The following is a 24,031-nucleotide window of genomic DNA, read 5'->3' as shown; positions in this document are numbered from 1 at the left end:
GAGAGAGAGGACATTGCTCCCATGATGCAGTCCCACGATTTCCTCTCTTGGCCCATCATCGGCACCCACTCTGCCTCTCCCTGCCCGCCACCTGACAGCTGCAGGTGTGGAGCTGTCCTCCTCCTCCAGCTCACTTAAAGGAAACAGAAAGCGTGGAAAAAAGCATCGACTTTTGTGTGCAGGAGAAAAGTGAAACCAAGTGGGGACATGTGACTTGTCTGTACACCACACAGGAGGATGTGCTCTGCCTAAAAGTTGCACAAAAAAGAAACTTGTGCAATGTTTCGTTCAGATGTGCAGCAACATGAAAAGCAAGGACTTAACAGCTTACATTAAACACAAGGATAAGATCTCTGTAGTCACATTTTTCTGTCATTTTCGAGTTAAAACCTGCAGAGGAAGAAGCAAAATGCCCAAACAAGGTGGAGTCCTCCCTAAAACAAGACTGCATTTTCTGTTCAATGCAAACCTCCAAGCGAAGGCATCACTTCTTCCACTAAGGCCCCCCCACCCGATATGTCAAAGACCTGCACTGTGCTCCACCGAGCAGCACAGACACTGAGAGCTTGTGCCACGCTTCACAAGAGGGAACTGACCAGCGAGCATGACCACATTAAATAACACTTCTGAGCCAAATGTGCTGCTGCTGCTGCTGCTGCTGCTGCTAAAGTTTGGGAAGAGGGAATCGACCAGTGAATAATGAAGTGTGCTTTCACTGTCCCTGTGGCTCTGCCTCGATTCACAGCGAGTCTGCAGCCATAAGTGAAGAAGAGGAGGGACGAGGGAGGAGGAGGAGGAGGGAGGGTGTGAGACCTGGTGCAGGCAAGATGTTGTTCCCCAACACCCCGACTGCAGATGTTGGAGGAAGTTCATTAGAGAAGTGAGGCAGTATTTTACATGCACTCCAGCAACACGCTCTTTATTTAAAAAGGGTCTCAAACTTGCGGCCCGTGGACCACATATGGCCCTCCGATGGATTTCATTTGGCCCGCCCTAACTCCCAAGTTATTTCTGTATGATCTTGCATCATAAATACGGCATCAAGAGCTATACATTGTTCCACATCAAAACAAACACTTTTATTTTGAAATTCTGTTACATATCGTCACTCATTTTAGTAGTTTTTTTTTATAGTTTACTAGCTTTTCCCCAAAATAGTTTGACTTTTCACTTTTGACAGACCAGACTAGAAGTGCAGTGGCCCCCCAGGTCATTTGCGTTTGAGACCCCTGGTTTAAAAGTGAGGACAGGGAATAAAAGCTGTATAAGGAAATGGAAAATTAACATAAGTGACTATTGATTTCTTTTTGGTATGGTGACTATACTACCTGAGTTTATGTTGTCAGAGGACATAGTTAAGATGTTAGTCACATCTGTCGTCAATGCTGAGAGAGTGAATCACCCCCAGTGACAGGAAGTAGTTCGCACCCTTGGTAATTAGTAAATAAAACATGTCAAAGATAAACAATAGCATCTAAAAATGGACCTTAATGAGATTTCCTCTTTGATAAACACAAACACTGATGGGGGAGATGGTTCGGAAGCCTTTAAATGACAGATAACATGAGTCAAACAAGCACAGGTAACAGGTAACACGTATAATCACTCACCTTGTAGACTTTTCCAAAGGCGCCGTCGCCCAGCTCTCCAACTATTTCCCATATGTCGTTAGGGTTCACGTCCCGACGGACGTGCTCGTACTGCTTCACTTTCTTCTTGATCTCGAGTGTAGGCAGACGGAGGATTTTGCTGAACCTGGCGAGTGCCATCATTCGCAATGCAACAACATTCAACTTTAAAAAAAAAAAAAAATGAAAATGAATATATAAAATTAATAACAGAAACCTCGTGTCTCCACGCACCGACGATTTAAAAAAAAATGTAAATAAAACTCTATATCAGCTAAGTTAATTCTTCACTTGCCGCGTGCGTGGAATAACTCACGCTAAATAAAAACGAAAAAGAAACAGTTGTTATTCTTCTGCTTCCCTTTCACTCCACCATGAGTGAGTGAGTGAGTGAAATTAAAACATGTCCCATTCAGTGCTAATGAACGCTGAGTGACCACCTGCCACCAGCCTGTGCTCCACGGCTCGCGCTCTCTCTCTCTCTCTCTGCTGCTCTGGACAACTTGTTGCTTTCGAAGTGCTCGAACAAGCCCCACCTTGTTACACGGCAGTCCCCGCGTCCTCCTCCTCCCCACTGCCGTCATGGAAATGTAGTTTTTCACTCTCTGAAAGGACAAACCGTCGTCATTCACCCTCTCGTGAGGAGGACTTTATATCCGGGTTGTGCAGCTTGTGATGGGCGTGTCTCTCTCTCGCTCTCTCTCTCCAGCTGAGACACAAACGTGGACGTGGACGTTACCTAAGATGTTTCTCGTTACTGTGGAACCCAGTGGATTTATCATATAATAGATTAAAATAAAAAATAATTAATATTTACTGTTATATTACAATCCTGCTGCATCACTATTATGTCGAATGCTGTCTTTTTTAATGCGTTTTTGTATTTGTTTTTTTTTTAAATGCAAATATAACTCAAATCTATTTCATCCCATCATATCTTTTCATTCAACATTGACAGTTTGGCTGTTGACTCGTTACCTGCAGGCATACACGTGGCGCTATTGCGCCCTCTAGTGGCACATTTGGCTCATTAAACTCTTCAAGCTTTGTATTATGGGACCCCAAACACTCATTTTAGTTCAGGGGCCACAACATACAAAACCGGTGGGCCAAAACTAATCTAATAAACAACCTGATTTTTATGGGAGGAAAAATAAGTGCTATTTCAACAATTGTATGCCTAAGTTTACCACTTACACATGTGCATTACAACATACAGATCACAGTGGATCTGCAAAATCTGAAAAATATAGTAGTGGGTGGGCTGGTTCTGGCCCGCGGGCCATTTGTTTGACACCCCTGTGATACATCTTTTTTTTTTCTTCTCTTATTTTAACTAAAAGGATGAGAAAAAAAATCAACTGGCAACTCAGAAGAAAATCCCTAAGGCCTATGATCCTTCAGAGGCCCAACCTGTGGTCTGTTTTATTGTGCAACAAAGTTGTGCCTGACATTGTAATTAATTCTACTGTTTAATTCAGTTGTCCAAATTGAATAGACAACCGACCACTTTGCATTTTCTTTGCAACGTAATCACGTGTTCTCTAAATCCCTGCAGTTCAATTACGCTAAAGCAAAGAGGGAAGTCAGTACATGTCCACACAAGCCCACAGAGGTTTCTACTGTGATTCCATCTCAGTAATGACTTGTTGTACTTTTATTTTCATGTATATGTTTGCGTTGCACATTTCTATGATTACACTGTCCAATTAAAAAAGTGAGAACACTTTTTTCTCCTGTGGAAAAAGGGGACCCAAATGAGTTTTTTAGTAAGTAAAAGAGCTATTTATGTATATATATATATATATTAGGAAATAATAATGTGTAAATGTCAAAGAAACAATGACAAAAGCCATTTTTGATTTACTTTATTATATGAAATGTCTCCAAATGATTCCAGACTGTATCACAATCCTGATAATGTCATTTTCAGGTTTGCATGCATGTTAATGCTCAAGTGCAGCACAGTCAAAGCTCGTGAACGCCAACTCCTACACAAAAAAGAAGAAAGGTAACATATTTTGGTTAAATAACTCCACATTTGTTGCCCTATTACTGTACAGAAAGCAGCTCAACCCCATGTCCTCTCTAATTAAATGCACAGCTTTTCTAGACTGAAACAAAAAAAAACCTCAGCAGATAACTGGCCTTAATTAGATCCTTGCCTTTCCCTGCTGAAGTTTTTTTTTGTAATTACTGCGGTGAAAATTAACTAACATTTAACTCTCTGTTGAGATGTCTTGGCATACTGTGAACATTTTATTATCTGCCTCATAAACCCGGTGTAATCCTGTGAAATGTCTCACAGAGTGACCCGTTAAATAGTTTTTCTTTGTGTTTTAAGAGTTTGTTTCCACTGACATCGCTGCATGTTTATTTATGGGGGATTTAGAGTAAAGTTCACCAATGGATAATGAGTATATTTGATGTATCTATATCTATATTACCCTAATTGATTGTTGATATTGGTATATAGTTTGTGTGCATTGATCCTTCTCCAAAAAATGAATTCACCACAGCACAAAGCAATACCTCTTTTAAATCCGACTGTGCTATTTATTTATTGTTATTTGGACACTTTGTCTCGTCTCGTCTCGTCTTACCCCGTGGCATTTCTCCGACATGAAGATGAAGAGCTGCCTCAGAGTGGAGCCGAGCCTCCACATGTCCCTGGTGTAGGCGCAGCGTCGCTGTCGCAGGTCTTCCACCAGGGAGATGTAGGTCCTTATTTTGTACATCACACAGCCGTTCTGACGGGAGAGTAGCAATTAGTGTCCTTGTGCATGATTTAAAGAAGCTGAGGTTCGAAAAAAACAAATACCTCCAAAGTTAGACTTGAAAATGTTGTAGTTAGTCAAACAACAACTGGCTACACACATTTTATTTTGACTGAGGGGTGAACTCATGACTTATCTTCAAAAAACTCTATCAATTATACCAAAAAAAATTGTCATTGTAGAGACATACAATAATACTCACATGGACATCAATGTAGAGATGTGGCATGTGTGCCATGCAGGAACTCTGAATCAAGACAATAACATGAATTATAATATTGAATACTAATGTATTCATACAGTATCTCTCATATTACTAAAAACAACTAACATACACACACTCTGCTTTCATTTTAAACAACAACAACAATAGACAAATTCAATTAAACCAAAGACCTGAAATCTCGACTCACAGTCTGAGGGTTCCACTTCAGATGTGCCGCCCACTGGGTGGCTTCCTGTGCCATGTTCAGCACCTTGGTGTAGCACGTCGGTGGGATGAAAGGGTAGCTCAGCGCCAGCTGCAACAGAGACGCAACAAGCAGAAAGTGGTTAAAGTTCGCCATACTGTAACGCTCTACTAACAACTGCAGTGAGGAGAGGGAGCCCTTTGTTTTGTTTGTGTCACCGATACAGCCACGTATGCATGGGGATCAATTTTAACACACCCCTCTGTTTACTCCAGAACAATTGTGTTTTTACAGAAGAATGACTGCTGCTGCTGTGTCTCTAAAAACATGCAACATTGTTCTTAAAAGACTTAAATATTTTACCTGAATAAGATGCATTGTTTCAGAAATTCTATATTTCCTAATTATGTAAGTGCACTATTGGACTGATGCATTTACATTTAATTCACTGCTGTGAATTTCTCCTAAGCATCAATAAAATTCTCATCTTGATACATTGTTTTCCCTATTTTATTCCACGCTGTGTTGTATTTTACTGTTTTATTTGAATCTTTTGTTTTATCTCAAAGTTAAAACAGGGGTTTTTACTGTTTTACTTTTAGACATGCATGTACATATTTGTTTTCATACCATATGTTATTTGTAGCTCACTGGATTTAGGGATAGAACGTCTTTGAAACCTGTGTGCTGAACAACTCACAGCCAATATTATGAATATAATTATTAATTTCTGCATTATGGTGTTTGATTGCTAAAATTAAGATCACAAAAGTCTGATTTACTGTAAATGACACCGTTGTGGTGAGTGGCTGCTGTCGTGTTATAATCTTTCTCTTCCACTAGATGGTGGTAATTCCACTATTTACCTTACCTTACCTCATGTCACAATCTAATGCCAAATGCATGCCAAAACCACAACATAGCATAACTTCACTAACAAAACCGGGACAGCGCCGACACAATCTGAGCAACACACTTCTTAATGCTGCCAAAACGTTCCTCTGGGGACTGCGCTGCTTTTGAGTGATGGTGGTTACATCACAGGGATGGAGGTGTGTTCTCCTCCTCCTCCTCCCCCTGTATGAAGATGGATGGCCCACACTGAGTGTGTCTCGGCATGATGGAGAGGTATGTAGAGGAAGAAAATGTGCACCGTGCATCATAAGCATATCGCCGGTCCCCAAAGTGGCCACCACTTCACTATTCTCCTCTTGACCTTGGCCTCTTGAAATTAACATGGGACACAGGTGACCGGACTGTCTCTGTAATGGATGGATGTATTTTACAGTGACTAATGTAAAGGAATTAAATCCAAAGGCAGCAATTTGGGTTACTAACTACTGCAGTAAGTTCTACATTATCAAAATAATGTATGGTTAACTATGTTTAATTACTATTTGATTACATTACATTTCACTATTACATTCAGGTTAAAGACTCCCTGCCACTGCTCCTCCCTCTGCTCCTTTAGTTCTATATTTACACATTGTGGACAGTTTCTTTCCGCAGGGCTTCATCTCTTCTTCACCACTCCAACTAGAGACACAGGACAGCCTGCTCACTCCACAGCCCCCGAATCAGGTCATGATCATCGCTTTCCCCTTTCTTTTTTCTTTGGTCTGATGAGATGTTTTACCTGTTTTAACAGTCTCTTCCATACCATCTCTCGTTTCTGGGCCTGGGAGACACCTCGTTCGTTGACCTCCTGTCAAACAATGTGCTCCTCTGCTCCCTGCTGTGAGCCTCGCTGTCTGCAGCTTTGTTTACAGACCATCTCTCGCTGCTCGGAGCCACGTGTCAGATAAATTCAGTCTAAAGATCATAGGTGTCACTCTGAGCACACTAATGGTCTCAGCTCAGAGATCTGTCAATATACGTAAATCAAAGTAGTGGTGAAAGTGGGAACTCACTACTTTTAGCGTAAAATCTAAATTCATTTATCCCCCTTTTTTTTTTGCATAATTTAACTGCACTTTATAACCCATGTTGTGGGTAGTAATCTCTTTGCATTCTATTATTCTATTGTATTTTTTACTGCTTCTTTGATCGCTACTTGCTTTTTAACTTTACTATATTTATGTAGCATATGTTAGTTTCTTATTTAGTTTATGTTTAGGCTATAAGGCCTCGTTTGTTTGTTTGTTGTACTTTCTGACTAACCGACACTGCTGCTGTAAACTGCTACTGGATGTTTGAATTTCCCTCTGGATCAATTAAGTATATATCTATCTATCTATCTATCTATCAAAAGAAGACAGTATCTAAGTATCTATCTATCTATCTATCTATCTATCAAAAGAAGACAGTATCTATCTATCTATCTAGCTAGCGAGCGATCTAGCTAGCGAGCGAGCTAGCTAGCTAAAATGATGACTTGCATCATTTAAGCAAGCAAGCTATAATTTTTAATGACAACAAAACAAATTTATCTATCAAGCGAAGACAGTATCTATCTATCTATCTATCTATCTATCTATCTATCTATCTATCTATCTATCTAAAGAATTCAGTATATATCTATCTAAAGAATTCAGTATCTATATATCTATCTAGCGAGCTATCTAGTTAGCTAGCAAGTCATAATTTTAGCTAGCAATCTATAATTTTAGCTAGCAAGCTATAATTTTCAATGACAACAAAACAAATCTATCCATCAAATGAAGACAGTATCTATCTATCTATCTATCTATCTAAAGAATTCAGTATCTATCTATCTATCGAGCTAGCTAGCAAGTCATCATTTTAGCAAGCAAGCTATAATTTTTAATGACAACAAAACAAATCTATCTACCAAACGAAGACAGTATCTATCTATCTATCTATCTATCTATCTATCTATCTAAATAATTCAGTATCTATCTATCGAGCTAGCTAGCAAGCCATCATTTTAGCTAGCAAGCTTTAATTTTGATGACAACAAAACACATCTATTCATCTATCTATCTATCTATCTATCTGTTTGGACTTTTTAGTTGCATTTGCATGGATTTTGTACATTCATTCAGTAAGAATATTACACAAGGAAGCAGAAGGTAAGAAGACCCACAATGAAGCATCAGAGAGTGTTCATCATTTGCCCCTGTATCATCACTACTTCAGTGTAACTCTGAAAGCTATTGTGCAGCAGCTCGTCAACAACCTGAGTGTAAGACCATACGTCGCCCAGGGGCCTCCATGTGAAATAAACTAGCACTCTCTGCTCTCACAATCTGTCAAAACCAATAACACCTCAGGGGGGCGCTGTGCCACAGCTCACCTTGACCTCTGATGTGGCAAACAGGGAAAGCACACACAGTGCCAATCAATCCATAAATCAATTAAACTTGATTTACAGAGTACTTTTCACTCACATAAACATGTAGTATGGAATTGCTTCACATAAACACAGCACTCTCTCTCTCACACACACACACACACACACACACCACAGTAGTTATCACAGTATAGCAGGCAGTGATTTTTAATATCAAATGCAAACACATTGATAATTGTTTATTATTAGGCAACTTTTCTACAGGCGATTAAGTGACTTTCATGGAGTTGTTAAGTTGTGTTTATAGCACATATATTATATTAAAATGTTATATTTTAGGGTGTGATGCATGTGGGTAACAGCAGAGCATCCTCTCCAGCGCAGCCACAGCTGAACGTGCCTCCCATCAGACGCACGGCTGATGCCAGTTAGCGAGGCGGCGATGTGGAGCTCAGTCGCCCATCAGAGCCCTCTTTTCTTCCCCCCCACCACCGCTGTTCTCTGTCTTCTCATCCTCCAGGAACAACTACCGTCTCCTTCATTGTCGACGCAGCGCGAGAGTCACGTCCCGCTGCGTGGTCCCATTTCCCCCCCGCCCCGAAGCAGGTGTCCCGGGTGCGTCGCAGCCCGGACGCCGGACCAAAAGTGAGGCTTTGAGCTGCTGCACTGTTGCTCCTCCACCGCTGTCGCTCGTCCACACGTCGTCCGCAGCACACGGCGCTGGAAATGCTCCCATGCTCAACTCAGCGGCTGTGTCCAGAGGTAAGGTACCCAGCAGCGCAGCTGCCCCTGCGTGATGCAGGGGGGATGCAGAGGGTACTTTCTATTCAGGGCATGCTTCTATACCCATTTTGATCAGATAAAGGTCTCTGCCTGCGGGCACAGTGTTCTCTGCGGACAGCTCAGCAATGCAGCTTCCCACACTCTGTTCAGAAAATGACAATCTTATGTCATTCATTCTAAGAGAAAGGAAGAATTAGATGTTATGGGATGACGTGCATGATGTGGGGGGTGAACTTTGTCTCTTTAGCCCACAGTGGATCTCCTGACTTTGTTCACTCCTCTATCTGGGATAGATAATGACAGTATTCATATTGAATAACTTATAATAAACTTATTTGTGATGCCTCATCTCTTGCAGTAAACCCCCCTCCTCCACTGTTCTTGTTTATGTCCACTAGAGTGGAATAACTCATGTAATCTCACATAGTGGAAGGATTGCAGTATACACAATTCCAGCAAACTGTAAATCAAACACCTCCAATCTGGAGTTCATAATGGAAAAAGCAGATCATGCCATTGATCACACACACACACAAACTGCTTTCCATGACTTCAGAGGACATTGATTTGTGGAGACTCTCTAACCTTAACCATAATTGCTACTGCTCTAATCCTAATCCTAATCCTAACCCTGACCTTAACCGCAGCCTAACTTTAAAACATGTCTTCATAGTAGTAATTTACATTCTGGGGACTTTTTCCCTATAATGGGAGGTCCCCACAACATAAGGAATACCAGGTACACACACACACACACACTGTTTTGCATAGCTATCCTTTTAAGGACTCTGACTCTGCACTGACTTCCATTAATTTTGACTGCCTAAACCATGGGTGTCAAACACACGGCCCGAGGGCCAGAACCGGCCCACAAGAGGGTCCAATGAATTAATTTGTTATGAATTAGAATCTAATTATAATGTGAAATATTATATTTTCCAGATACGTGTTACTAAATGTCTATGCCTTTATAGATCAATTTAGGCATAATATTTCAGAAATTGCACTTGTTTTGGTCAATAAATGTCACGTTTTGTAAAAAAAGATACTTCAATAAATGTAAAACAAAGGGAAAAATTGTTGTTTATCGGTTATTATGCAATTATTTTACTGGTCCAGTCTCAACAAAGCTTTATCCCAACCATAGTTAATGCCCAACCCTAACCTTAACCACAATTCAAACCTTAGCCCTAAACTTAACCAGTTCCTCAGAAATGAGGACTACTGGTTCTGACCAGGTCCGTGTTCATGCCAGACAAGGTCCTAAAGAGACATACACACACAGACACAGACACAGACAGTAGATAGGGTGCTCCTGCAGCTCTGATTAAAGCACAGGGATTCAATAATTGATAGAGGACAGAGGAAGGGAAGAAGCGAATTATGTAAAAAGTAGTTTGAGAAAGTCATTTTCTCCTCTGTTCTCATTTTCTCCTTTGTTCTCTGATCAGGTCGACCTTAAAATAAATATATGTTGCTGCTCTTCTGCTACTCACAGCTGAACCATCTGGACAAAAATCCATGTTGATGTGTAGTACTTTTTCTTTTTTTCTCTCTCCCTCCCTCCTCTCCTCTCCTCTCCTCGCCTCTTTGTTCTCTCCTTCCCCTCCCCGTGCACTGTTGTCCTGCCTCCACACTTACAGGTTAGACTCTCAGTCAACAGAGGGCCACAGCCACGAACACATCAAGCACCCTCCAGGCTGGGAAGAGACACCTGTCTCCCTGCATTCATCTGAAAACAAGACAGACAAGACGGACAAGACAGACAAGACAAGACAGACAGACGGGCAGAGCTGAGTGGTCCAGCACGTGGGGGCTGTCAGTGTGTGTGTGGGGGACAAGCGGTGACCAGGCTATGAGTGCATCTCCGAGGGATTGTAGTTCAATGCTGAGTTGAGCAAAGTGAGCAGAACAGGAGAGACACTGTAAGAGGAGCAGCCATGGGGCTTGGACAATCCAGCAAGACTCCGGTCTCTGATGACACAGATGAAGGTGAGTGCTATAACATCCACTTACTCTTATTAAGACTTTTTTTTTTGTTTTGTTTTTTTTCTATGTTCTATTTCTGGGACTCACACCGAGAAGGACACAGAGTTGAGTGCAGGACTTAACACCATTGCTTTAATCCCAGGGTGTCTCCACCTTTTGGCTCATTAATCAACCCGTTCTTATTAGCTGAAAAGATTAAGTGCACTTACAGTAAATGGTTGGACTGATGCAATGCTGATTAGGTGCCACTCGTCTTCCTCAGAGATGGAGGAAGTAACTCCACACTCAGGTACGACCATATCATTTTGACTTTGGCGCTCCACTCCAATTCCAATTTATGCTTATTGAAAATGTATAAATATTGCCAAGATATTACTGTGAGTGACTGATTTGCATCGTGGTCAACATCGACGGGAGTTCTTCTATTATTTCTCTGGCAGGCAGAGGTCTCCGTTTGAATCCCCCCTGCTGCATTTCTTTGTGACCGGAGTTGATAGTACAATCTGACTATTGATCTGAGTCAGTCTCTGAAATTAATTCCACTGCGGCCTGTGCCCCGAGGACTTAAAATAAGTCAGCGTTACATGAGTCAGTGATTTAGTCAGAAGAGGCTTTCCTCGCTTTTATTCCCACAATATTTCGGTGCATCTTTTTCTCCTATAGTTACAAACTGGAACATGTCATAAAAATATGTGTTTCAGCTGCGTGTTTCTTGTGATATTACACATCTCAATACATTACAGTGTGACAAAACCAAACCCAGAGGCAACCGCTTCCAAAGGGAAAGTCATTATTCATGGTTAACCTTGCAGCTTAGTCATCCAGTGTGTGTGTGTGTGTGCTGTTCTGGAAATGTCACTCAAAAACAGAGCATCTGTGAGCTCGGAGTTAATGGAACGGTGCACCTTCACGTGCACAATTTCATCCAAGGGACACTGAGACACTTAAAAAAATACATACAGTATATAAATAACCCCCCCCCCCACACACACACACACAAAGGACACTGGAAAAAAAGCAATTCCCTCGCTGATGAAAACCACGTCAGAGAGTAACCAAATGGGTGTTCCTTGACTTTGTTGTTATTGTTTGACATTGTAACATATCAATTATTTTCCTTATATGCACATGATCACATGAATGTACATGGGAGGGAGGGGTTAGGAGTTAGAGAAGGAAGAAAATACTAAAACAGGGGAACTATATTGGACGGATGATTCATTTTCTCGATTGATGCTCTTAAAAGAACAAGAACTGGATGTGAAAATAATAAAATAATTTGTTATTTATTCATTGTTGATGCTGCCTTGCTGAGAATCTCAATATTTAATCTCACGATCGAGGCTCAGCAGTCGCTCTATGTTGATCATGCGTCATGCCATAAACATGCAAATTGAAGTTTCACTGCAAGGTCACTGCAAGGTTATACTGGAATTCAACAGCAATAATAATAATAATAATAATAATAAATGGTTTCGAGCTGAAACGACGACAACTATTTTGATAATCGATTCATCGGTTTGAAGATTTTTTCATGATTGTTTAAGCTTCTTAAATGTGAATATTTTCTTCATTTCTTTGCTCTGGATAACATAGAAATTACACATTAACATTAAAAGTGAATCATTTTGGTTTGTGGACAAAACAAGACATTTGAGAACATCATCATTTCCCGGTTTGACAAACACCGATCAAAATCTTTTAAGGTTTACTGACCAAACGATGAATCGATTAATCAAGAAAATAATCGACAGATTAATCGATTATGAAAATAATCATTAGTTGCAGCTCTAAAGTGGTTAGATTAAAAGAGAAACATCACATCACATACTGGTGCAACAAAAATTACATCCAGTCCCATTCTGTCATCATCTGGGATGTTTTTTTTTTGTTTTTTTTTATATATGTTTATTAGTTTTTATTAGTAAGACAAGAACACTAAACAAAACAGTCAAACAAACAAACATTTGGCTCACTTACATATTCAAATCCAAGTTCAAATTCATACAGGCAGAAGATTCAGGGGTCACATCTTATACAAAGGAGAAAACATTCAAAACAAATAGGTAAAATAAAAGGAATACAGAAATAAAAGTGTCCCTTTTGAGGTAGAGCATTCAGAGCTATGATACAAACCCTCTTGTGAGAATAGTGGAAATATTCAAACCAAAATGCGACAAAAAGGGTTCCCATGTTTTACGAAAAGCATCATCATTACTGTGAAGTTTACATGTCAAAAAGTCCAACACAACATATTCAAATACAACCCTTTGCCACTGAGTCTTAGACGGAACTTTATCTGTGATCCAATTCAAAAGAATGCTCTTTCTAGCACAGAAAGCAAGTGTCTGAAAAAGTTTTCTTCTAAATTTGTCAGTGATGGACATGTCAGATATACCGAGTAGCAGGTATAAAGGGTTATTATTACTATTAGTAGACAGAATCTTATTAATTTCCTGCCCTATAATCTGCCAAAACGTCTGTATCTCTCTACAATATCTGGGATGTTTGTTAAAGGACAAACTGGCACAGAGATTAACTGAAGCAGCCAACAAATTCTGGAAGGACATTTCTAATTTAAGTTCCTTCATTTCCAAAATGTTATTTCTGGCAGTGACGAATGAATCAGAGGTGATTTGATGAGTGGATTTTCTGATGTGTGTAAAACTCTTATGTGCTGCGTAACTGGGGAGACAATGGACCGCCCCCACCTACCCCCTCACTAATTGGAGATCATACTTTATTCACATTGCACGGTGACACATGTGTCCCGTGGGTTATGTTGCAGTTGTCAGAGCAACAGAGCGAGCGCTGTGGTGTCCTGCTTTAAGTGATTTACAGGCGTTTGTGTTGAGAGGAGGGAAGACAGCAAACAAGACTGTGACTACATCAGTGAAATCACTTCATTTATGATCTCGATACATACTAATGCTAGTGATTAATGATAATATATGCAGTATATACCTGGTTTTTATCCCGTGAAATCCCATTAAAGGACAAGTAGATTTTGAGTGTCATGTTTCTACATGAATATGATTACAAAAGCACTTCAACTCAACCTACACATACTGTATATTCCTACCGCTTGGAATTCTCATCAGATCATAAATGAAACAAGTCTCCAAACACACAATCTTCTTAAGTCACTAAAGTGCCCTACATAGACAGTATAGGTGACCTGATTTAGACGATCTCCAGCAGGGACTGGTGGACTAACAGTATGCTTGAGGCATAAAAAAGACTCATCTTTAAAAGGTCCAGGTTGCCATCCTAACGTCAAAGTACAAGTTGTGTTAAATGTGTATTCTGCGGACTTCTTTGGGGACACGTAAACCCTGAAATGCATAACTGCAAAAATAGAAGCACCAGTGCTGTCCACGCTGTCGTCTATGAGTGGTGTAAGGCGGAAAAGAGGTATTTTCAAATTAAAAGAGGGAGAGAGAGGGAGGCGCAGACACATCGTCGCTAACACAAAATCATATCAATCAAAGTGTGTCAGTCAAATTTAAATCGACCCGCTGACGAGTCTCTTAAGTGAGAGGATTTCCAGAAAGCCTGTGTCAATGTGTCAATTCCACTCGTGCAGAATGTGATCATTACACGCTCTGTTACTGGTGTGTCCATCATTTTAAGTGGGACATTAAACCGCTCTTAATTCTGTTGATAAAATATCTTTCCTTCTCCGACTCTTCATCCCTGTTGCTATTCTCCCCCCCCCTCTCTCTCTGTCTCTGTCTTATCATCCACGACCACAGCTGTGTCTCACCAAAAACCCATCAGGGCTAAATCTTCAAGTAGCTGAGCAAGAAAATGACCATGTTTATCTCAAGTGTGTCTCTCTCTCTGTGTGTGTGTGTGTGTGTGTGTATTACCTACTATCAACGTACACTTTGTGTAAACTCTCCAATACAGATAGTGTGAGCGCAGGAAGTGCCAGTGATACGTGACTAACAGAGCATAACATTAGCTGTCACATCCAATACATCTGGTGATTGCAGGTGGAGCGTGCACGTGTGTGTGTGTGTGTGTGTGTGTGTGTGAGTGAGAGAGAGAGAGAGGGAGGTATAGGTTATGCTTCACGTCAGCATTATGTACACTATGTGTGTGTTTTACAAAACACCGAATGCTGTATGAAAGCAGAGAGCAGGGGTCACCAGCTGTTCCATCCCTGGTTGTCATGGCAGCGAGAAACAAACAACGCCATCCAGTTCCATTTAGCGATAAATGTTGCTGATAGATGGAAGAGTAGGGGCTTCTCTGTGTGTGTGTGTGTACTCGTGAACCAGTAGAACAGGGGACTTCGGCGTCGTTACACACTCACAGAGGGGACTCCATGTTGAACAGGGGACAGTTTTTCAGGTCCCCTCTTTGTCAAGCTTTAAATCAACAAATCAAACTAAAATCATGTCTAAAACTCTCTGGTTAATATCAAGCAAAGTGTGTGTGTGTGTGTGTGTGTGTGTGTGTGTTTTAGAAAAAAGTAAGTGTGTGGACAAAACCAAGCTCTGAGAAATCCAGCAAGAAATCCAGCAAGAAAAACATGCACCACTCGTAAAAGTATGTGCTTTGTGCCGAGGCGTACTTCACGTCTCTGGTTTATAAAGTCAGTGATCTGTGGTTGCCCCGGGAGACCTCAATCTGCTTCAGCTCAACTGTCACATTGTTGAGAAGGGCTCAAGGCAAACCTGCTGCATTTATACTGACGTCTATAACACTATTCACAATTTTCTATTGATGCGCTTACTTTTTCTTTTGCTACAAAAGGACAAAGGACGGGAAATCATCCTTTGAAATTCATAACTTGTTTTGAATGTTTAGTCTGACAAGAATCCACTACAGGTTTTGTAGTAACAAGACATATTTTGTATTGTGTCAATAGTGATGATAAAGATTCGAGGCTGCTTTTATTACTGTTATCGTACATATCATCCCCATTATTATTATGCTATAATTAAAAGTTGTTATCAGGATCATTTTTATCAACAATCTCTGCTGCTGCTGCTGCTGCTTATATAAATGATATTGTAGTTGTATAAACACGTCATCACTGACACTGTCCTGTACAAACTTATAACTTAATACAATTGTTGTGTATGTGCTCCTGGTGTCTTTCTTCTGTCTGGACCTCTCCTCTGTCCCCCATCTTTCCTTTCACCCCAACCTGTCTTGGCAGATGGCTGCACATCTTTGAGTCTGGTTCTGTCAGAGATTTCTTCTCCTTCTTCTTCTTCTTCCTTTTTTTCTCTCCACTGATGCCTCTAGTGTTTGCTCATCATTGTGTGAACTGTTGGGGTTACTCTGCTCTCCCTGATGTTGTCTATGTACAGTACCCTTGAGAGAATGTTTGTTATGATTAGGCGCTATACAAATACAATTGAATTGGATAGAACAGAATTGAAATAATCCCAATCCCTAAATAATATCATTCTCCTTTCCACAGTCAACTTTGACCACTTCCAGATCTTGAGGGCGATCGGAAAAGGAAGCTTTGGAAAGGTAATTCCATGTTTTCAATTCACACTAAGCGCTAATGTTAAGCAGAATTTACAGTTGTTTTAAATGTTTTATTGTGTTTAAGATTAATAACTGTGATATGTTTACTTAAAGTAGTCATATTAGCACTCCTTTACTAACTATTTGCTAACTATTTTAGCATACGATATGTAATAACATGCCAATGTAATCGCCACACGACATATAATCCCACAGCCGACGAAAGCCTTTAGGGTTTAATTCGCTGGTCGCCCAACGATAGGCAGCTTTGCGGCAAACAAACGGGGGGTGATAAAGGTCGTGCTCCCTGTCACTCTTCAGCTACCGAGTTATTCAGATCAGTACGTGTAAGCACATACAGCACGCACACACACTCGCTGTGCGGCACCAGATAAGCAGTCTAATCACAGTCGATGGCAAGCTGCTCAATGGGAGGAGGAGTGATGTGATCAGGGTTTGGCTGATTAACTGTGCCAGCTGGCCCACAGATCACTCTCTTAGATAGCAGCGATCGCTGGCTTATTGACGCTCGTAGCACAGGCTACAATGAGCGTGGGTTATTACAGTACACTGCTGCATGAAGACAATACGGACAGGGGGTAATCATGCAGAGTCAGATGTAGACACACAGTAGCCATGGTAGGTTAATCTAATGAACGCTCAAATGATGGTTTCCCAATCTCGAAGAAAGGCAAAAGACACTGGTGTGAAAAGTTAAACGTCCAAGGAGGGGATTTAATATGTGATCCCGTAGATTAAAGATGAATCCTGAATAGAGCTGCGACTAACGATCATTTTCATAATCGATTAATCCGTTGATTATTTTCTCGATTAATCATTTGGTCCATAAAATGTCAGAAGATCTTAAAAAATCTTGATCGGTGTTCGTCAAACCTGGATGTTCTCAAATGTCTTGTTTTGGCCACGAACCAAAATGATTAATTTTTAACGATTTATTTGTTATCCAGAGCAAAGTAATGAAGGAAATAATCACATTTAAGAAGCTGAAACAATCGGAAATCTTGTTTTAATCATGAAAAAAGCTTCAAACCAATTAATCGATTATTAAAATAGTTGTCGATTCATTTAGTAATCGATTAATAATCGATGAATCGATGAATTGTTTCAGCTCTAATCCTGAGGTTTCGTGACACAGAACATCAGAATTATATTAACTGCAGCCAATAAGAGCATAAGAGACAACGATGAAGAGAGTTCACCCTCGTTTCAGGTCTGCATTGTGCAGAAGAAAGACACCAAGACGATGTACGCCATGAAGTACATGAACAAGCTGAAGTGCGTGGAGAGGAACGAAGTGAGGAACGTCCTGAAGGAGATGCAGATCATGCAGAACCTCGAGCATCCGTTTCTGGTCAACTTCTGGTAAGCGATCGCACACACACACACACAGACGCACGCAGTCTTGATTTGAGCACACGGAAAAAGGCAAAGACCAACGACGACGAGCACTCACAGGTCTCCATTCACGTCATCTCACACCCTGTGAAGTCGCTAAAAGCAAAACGTAGTTTGCTCACTGATCCAAGCGCAACACTCACGGACACGGCGCTCGTCTCTTGGCGGCTTCACATTTTTGGTCTCGAAACATTTTGAGGGTCGGAGAACGTCGGCGTTCCCTCATCACTGTCCGAGCTGGAGCTGAACGAAGGTGACTCATCGTTCATCGTAATTTAAAAAGCCCCATCAACCACAACTTTTTAGAGGCCTGATAATAATAAGGCTTGTTAATTTTTCCCCATGTGAAAGGCATCATTAATTTGTAATAAGAAATCCCACCATGTAGCGTTTCTAAGAGGGATAATCCCTCGTTTTTTGTGTCAGGGAGGTGGAGATGCCTGCTCGGAGAGTAACAGGCATATTCATGGCAGCAGATTTGAAAAGAAATGTGTTATTTCTGCGTTATGATTCACAGATTTTTAACTTCCTCTCCTCACCATCATCCTCCGCTTTCTCTCAATCTAAATTCTCCATATTTCTGAAAGCACTGCCAGAAACAAAAGGGTAGAGAAACCCGTGGTGGGAATGAATGAATGAATAGAGTGCAGCATACGGACTCATCAGACGTGAAAATGCCAGTATTGCACGCTGCATTGGACAGAAAAAGGTTGGAAGTTTATGCCTTTGGCAGCAGAAAGCCTCCTGGTTGGGGTGATTTCCTCTGGAGATGTGCTTTAGTCAGCGTGGTCCCCACTTTCCCTCGCTCTCTCTCCGTCTTGCTGTCTCTGATTGTCCTGAGGAAAGCAGTCAAGGTCAGAGACGGGGAGAGGTTGTTTTTTTCCTGCAGTCTACAGCACTGAGCTGAGCTTTTTCCGACCAATAAGTGATTGCCTCTTTTTTTGACTTGGTGTATAACGCTGGTGCTGATACGGCGTGTGATACGGCCACTGTATTGATGTGCCGACACTGGTTGGGCAGCCCCAATGTGCCTGCACTGCACAAAGCCCCACCGTGTAAGGAGAGCCGCCGCTCGCACCAAGGGTCACAGATCCTGTCACTGCGCCGCGGCCTGGAGACGGGAGGCGAGCTCTCAGTCTTGCTGCCTTGTGATTTGTAAATTGTGCTGTGGGTTTGATTTTGTCGATGGAGTTTCCTCAGAGCAGGGGAGAAAACGTTTCAAAACTATGTTTATACTATCATGTATTACTCTTATTCTTTTAACTTACGCACATGATGAAATAAACGAAATAGGATGATGACACCATGTACATGTAGATTGATTGTTAGGCTGGGTTTCACTCTGCAGCTCTGTGTTTGCCACCGGGGATGAAATCTCTGGAGAGAATGAAGGCTTAGATTTATGGCACCGAGGAAGTACCTCTCCCACGACGCAATCGAAAAATAGAGAGCAGACACTTGGTTTTGTTTTTAACCATAGTAGCAGCAGCTTTGGAATATCCTGCTTGCCCCCCCCGAGCCCCAAAGAAGGCAAAAACCAAGTGTGAAAGGAACACAAGTAGCACACGAGCGAGCAATAGACAGATATTCACTTAACGGGGGAGAGAGCTTCAGGCCGTGAGAGCTTTTCAAAACCAACGTTATTTCTCTACAGAGGTTACATCACCAAAGATCACTCTGAGTTCTTTCAGACGCTTAATGTCAACCGTCGACCTGTGACGTTTCCTGTATGACAGTTCAAGTTTCTCCACGTCTAAACCTCTCAATGCAGCTATATTTGAATGATGTATGTATGATGTAACCGTTCGCTGTTGCATGTGAAAAGAAGAAAAAGAAAAAACAGGGATGTTTTAACTGTCAAAAGAAAAGAGTCAAAGTGCATTAACAAAAGGTTGTGAGGTAAAAGCTTTACTTGCCCGAAGGAAACACTCTTCACTGAAGTTACTTTATCATTTTAGTGTCGCTGCCGCATTCATGTGCAATGTTTGTCAAACGTTGACGATATGAAGAAGGCAATGTTCTGTTCCCCTCGGAGCAGGCATGGACTTGTCATAATTTAATCAAAAAAAGTATATTATAAATCATTTTTATCGACCGTGGCGGTATTTGAGGCATGAAACGCGGCCCATTAGTTGATTTTCTTGTTTTCGAATAATGCTACGAGTCCAACTTACAGTGTTATTTCAGTTTGCCATAAAGTCATAGGTATTACGGCTTACAGTTATTATTATCATTGTGTAATAATTAGTGAAAACATTGCTTTGTAGGCCTGCAGTGATTATCCCGATCAAGCGATTGGTAATCGATGACTAAATTAATCATCAACTGTTTTGACAGCAACAATTAATAAATGCTATCTGATTTTTCCGGCTTCTTAAATGTGAATATTTTCTGGTTTCTTTGCTCCGCTTGACAAAAAAAAAATTAAAACTGAAAAGATGTTTAAGAACATCATGATTTCCAGGTTTGTTCAACACGGATCGACATTTTTCAACATTTGAACTACATTTTAAGGAGTAAAAGAATATAGCGAGTGAGTCGTGATCATTTTTGAAACAACACCATGTGTGCATATATCCATTTTTTGGTCCCAGTCCAGCCCTGCCTCGGAGCACACTTTAATGTCAATTACACCAGGAATGCAGTATTACACAGGCACTACAGGCTGCTGAGGTAAAGCTACATTTTGCATGTGTGTAAAGAGCTAAGTTGAGCTTAATTTCAGACACCAAAATGTCCGTAAGAAAGATTATTTTTACTGATTTTACAGCATCCTAAATATCCTCAAAGAACATTAGGCCTGCAAAGGAATGGGATGATTGGATAATTACATCAATGGTGGTCGTAAGATATCAAATAAAGTAAAATACGCTGATAAAGTGTTGTGGCTGAGGATGAATGCGGAAAGATTTGGCTAATTTGTGCCTGTTTGCTTGTGCTTGTGCGTCCATGCTGGGCATGAAAAATAAGACTGTCAGTCATGTGGAGGGCTGGCATCAAACCAGCGTGTCACTGACGGAGCTGTTGGCTCAGTGTGTGTGTGTGTGTGTGTTCTAATCAAGGGCTGAACAGCAAATCTCGATTAGCCATTTTATTACAGCGATGCATTCACAGTCGATTGATGCCGAGCCCGAGTTTCATATTTCTGAAAAGGGAGTTACATTTCGGGATATTGCCAATATTGCAATTATTTATGACTTTTATTTAATAACGTCAAACATGTTTGTTTCCGCTCTTATTGTAATGAAAAAGAAGAATGAGATTTTTTTTTTTTTATTTTGGCTCCATATTATAGGTCATAATCTGCTTAATCTGCCTCTTATCCCGGAAAAATTAATCTTTTGCAAAATGAAAAATACAGCAGCTTATTTCCCTATTTGTGTGTGTGTGTGTGTTGCCGTTGGAAGAGTCTTTTTGAAAGGACACCCTGCCATTAAGGTTTCAGGAGACCTGCATTTACTGAATCAGCCTGCGGTGACTCTGCCTCTAAAAGCTCCGTGCAGGGTGCTCTCCCATCAGACTGACTGCCTGAAGGCCACAGAGAGGTCATAATTGTAATGCATGTCTGTGTGTGTGTGTGTGTGTGTGTGTTGGAGCAGAGACAGGCATCAAAAAGAAAACAAAAACAACAAAACAAAATGTGTGTGTGTGTGTGTGAGAGAGAGACTGGAGTGGGACAGAAAAAAAGAAAAGCAAGCTGAAGAGAACACTGGTGCTTGATGCTCGTAATGCTAATGTGACGTCTGCACCATTTCAACTAAATGTAAAGGTTTTTATTTATTTATTTATTTATTTACACTCTCTGCATTAAGCAACAGCTGCTGCCGTAATGGATGCTTCAAGATATTGTTTATGTTCGGTTCACTTTGCTGCGCTCATCACATGATTTTGCCTGAAGTCACGCCGACTAAAGTCTGAAGTGACGCCTGCCGCTATTTTTCATATCGGACTTTCTTTTAAAAGTCGTTACTCGTTAGGCGTGTGTTCTGTTTGCAGCCGAAAACCAGAAATGCCAAAAGGTTCAGCGTCCGTGCGAAACAGGCTCCATAAAGTGACATAAGTCACACACACACAGTCATTATTTAAAAAAAAGTTAATTGGGCAACTTTTGTGACCCAGGGCCTGTATTTGTGATGAAAAGTGAATTAATGAGCTCCATTTCTAATTCATTCTGACAGCAGTAGCAGGAGGAGGCCAGAGGAGACTTTATTCATATTCAAGTACAATGTCAGAGAGAGAGAGGAGACTATTTTTTATTGTCATGGAACAATTTACACTCCAGGTTATGAATGGCAAAGCAGTAGTTACAGGTCAGTCAGTCCCACAGTGATGTTGATTTGCAGCTTTGTCATAAGGATTGTTTATGTGCATTTAGGTGGATAATTAAGTGCTGGAACAGTAAAAAAATGTGTACATTACGGGGTGGGAATCCCAAGGTACCTTTATGATACATAGTCCACGATACATGACGATATCTGTCTCACCGAAGAAAACAAAATGTTAACGTGAGAAGTTAAAAGCTTTGGAACGCCTTCATTTATTAATTAAAGTATTGATATTTGCCCCGGCGTATCGATTATCATGTTGCACGAGGAGGGACGACGATATATCACCAAATCAATGATTTGTAGGCTTGTACTTAAGATTCCGTGGCTGTATAATCTCATACGACAGGCTTCTGTGTGGCGGTGCATGTGCAGCACGTCTGGTGGACGCTGGCTGTACAGTAATTAGATTGTACTGCGTGTGCACAACGAGGCTGTCAACACTGTTTATGGCAGCTCTGTCTGCGACCAACCATGTGAGAGATTGCAGCGAGGCAGTCAGTCCTGTTTGCTTTCCAAGACACGAACAAGTCATTGATTTGGGGGGCTAAACTAAGCACTTTGGTTTTTGTTTTTACCTTTTTTTGCTTTCTGAAACAAATAGTTATGGGGCAGAAAACAGTGGAGGAGGAGCGGCATCTGAGCATGACAGCGGGTTATCTGCTCAATAAAAGTGGTTTCACACAGGTCTCAAATGCACTGTTAACTGACTGCATAGTCAACCCAGAAATACATCTCTCTTATGATACGACGTATGCTAATTTCCAGTTACTAAAAGGCTGTAATGACATTTTCTTTTTCTTTTTTTTTTATAACCAAGTCATGGGGGGGGGTTTCAATTTGGAAGGTGACAACATTTGGAATGGCCTGAAGCAACTGTGCATCAAAGTTAAGCAACAAAATAGTACAGTAATGATATATTAGCAAATTGAACACAAGTAGTAATCAACATATTTAACAGCGAGAGAGACACACACGATTAAGTTTATGTTGGTCTCAATCATTTAAGTACATTTTTGCTTTACTTTAGTACATGGTCTCTCTGTCTCCTTCTGGGGAAACATCTAAAAAGAAGCAGGGCATCAGGTCCCCAGGACCATGGTACCAATGTTTAGGATCAACTGGCAACAGAAAAATGCAACTAAATGTAATAAATCAAAACAATACAATTAAAAAGGTGATGCTAATAATAAAGATTACATAATAAAATGAATAAATAATAATAATGAAATGACTTTTTCTTCTTTAAGTCAATAAATTGTTACTGAATGCATTTTGTAGCCTAGCAAATGAAATGAATAAATACATAAATAAGCAGCTGGCTATTGTAAAGAAGACAATGTTTCTGTGCCAAGAAAAAGAAAAAATCAAGTATCATTTGGTTTCTGACAGCATGTCTTTAGATTCTTTACCATCTTTAACTGTTTTATGTAAAGAGGCGTTTACACAAAATGCCACAAACACACACTGTCCTGGACTGACGTGCAGCGATAGAGTGAGACTCAGAGAGAGAAGAGAAGAGGAGAGAGAGAATGAGGACCTGAGACACTTAATCAAAAGATTAATAGACTTGGAGTGAAATGGATTCCGTCCAGCAAACACAGACTGTGCTCTATAGGTCAACTTGATGTCTTGGTCTTGGTTTACAGTTTTTCCGCCAGCCTTGCTGTTATTTTTTGGTTATCATATTTTGGGTTATGAATATTTTACACTTTTTTGCAATCTTGGATTCCCAATAATCAGTTTTTGTTTCCTGTTTCCTGCTTCATGCCTTAACCCTATTTCCCCCCTGACTTAGTAGTATTTCCCAATATAAATTTTGTGAAAATGAAAGCTCTAAAACTTAAGATTCTATGCACTTGGTCAGTTTTGGGTTGGCTTGAAAAAAAACAACAGAAATCCTGTAACAAAGTTGTTAATGTGAATAGTTAGATCGTTGTTGTACCAGACTCACACA

The 24,031-nt window shown here is 40.7% G+C and overlaps 3 protein-coding genes across 4 annotated transcripts in view; 1 reads left to right on the top strand and 2 right to left on the bottom strand.

Annotated features, from left to right (window-relative positions):
- The window catches only part of stk10 (serine/threonine kinase 10), a 30,503-nt gene extending 28,338 nt beyond the window's left edge, over positions 1 to 2,165 (bottom strand). The window contains exon 1 of the mRNA XM_058627693.1: positions 1,611 to 2,165. Within this exon, the coding sequence (XP_058483676.1) occupies positions 1,611 to 1,772 (162 nt within the window). The 5' untranslated portion in view covers positions 1,773 to 2,165. The remainder of the gene's footprint in view (positions 1 to 1,610) is intronic.
- Positions 2,166 to 3,481: 1,316 nt separating this feature from the next.
- On the bottom strand, positions 3,482 to 6,641 carry zmp:0000001268 (CYTL1 domain-containing protein). Its single transcript, XM_058628095.1, has 5 exons — positions 6,452 to 6,641; positions 4,819 to 4,926; positions 4,608 to 4,652; positions 4,232 to 4,378; positions 3,482 to 3,619 (listed from the first exon to the last, which is right to left on the bottom strand). The coding sequence occupies exons 1-5, from the start codon at positions 6,476 to 6,478 to the stop codon at positions 3,575 to 3,577; spliced, it is 372 nt and encodes a 123-aa protein (XP_058484078.1). The 5' UTR covers positions 6,479 to 6,641; the 3' UTR covers positions 3,482 to 3,574.
- The window catches only part of stk32a (serine/threonine kinase 32A), a 48,814-nt gene continuing 31,164 nt past the window's right edge, over positions 6,382 to 24,031 (top strand). The window contains exons 1-5 of one of the 2 annotated variants that reach the window (XM_058628093.1): positions 6,382 to 6,396; positions 8,589 to 8,830; positions 10,495 to 10,843; positions 16,281 to 16,336; positions 17,565 to 17,716. In XM_058628093.1, the coding sequence (XP_058484076.1) occupies positions 10,792 to 10,843; positions 16,281 to 16,336; positions 17,565 to 17,716 (260 nt within the window). In that variant the 5' untranslated portion in view covers positions 6,382 to 6,396; positions 8,589 to 8,830; positions 10,495 to 10,791. Of the gene's footprint in view, positions 6,397 to 6,894; positions 7,033 to 8,588; positions 8,831 to 10,494; positions 10,844 to 16,280; positions 16,337 to 17,564; positions 17,717 to 24,031 lie in introns of those variants that run through there. The other variant, XM_058628092.1, reaches the window with a different exon arrangement.

This window comes from Solea solea, chromosome 4, assembly GCF_958295425.1.
Source record: "Solea solea chromosome 4, fSolSol10.1, whole genome shotgun sequence".
Taxonomy (NCBI): Eukaryota; Metazoa; Chordata; class Actinopteri; order Pleuronectiformes; family Soleidae; genus Solea; species Solea solea.
Note: the sequence above shows the minus strand (reverse complement) of the source record. Positions and strands in the feature narration are given on the sequence as shown.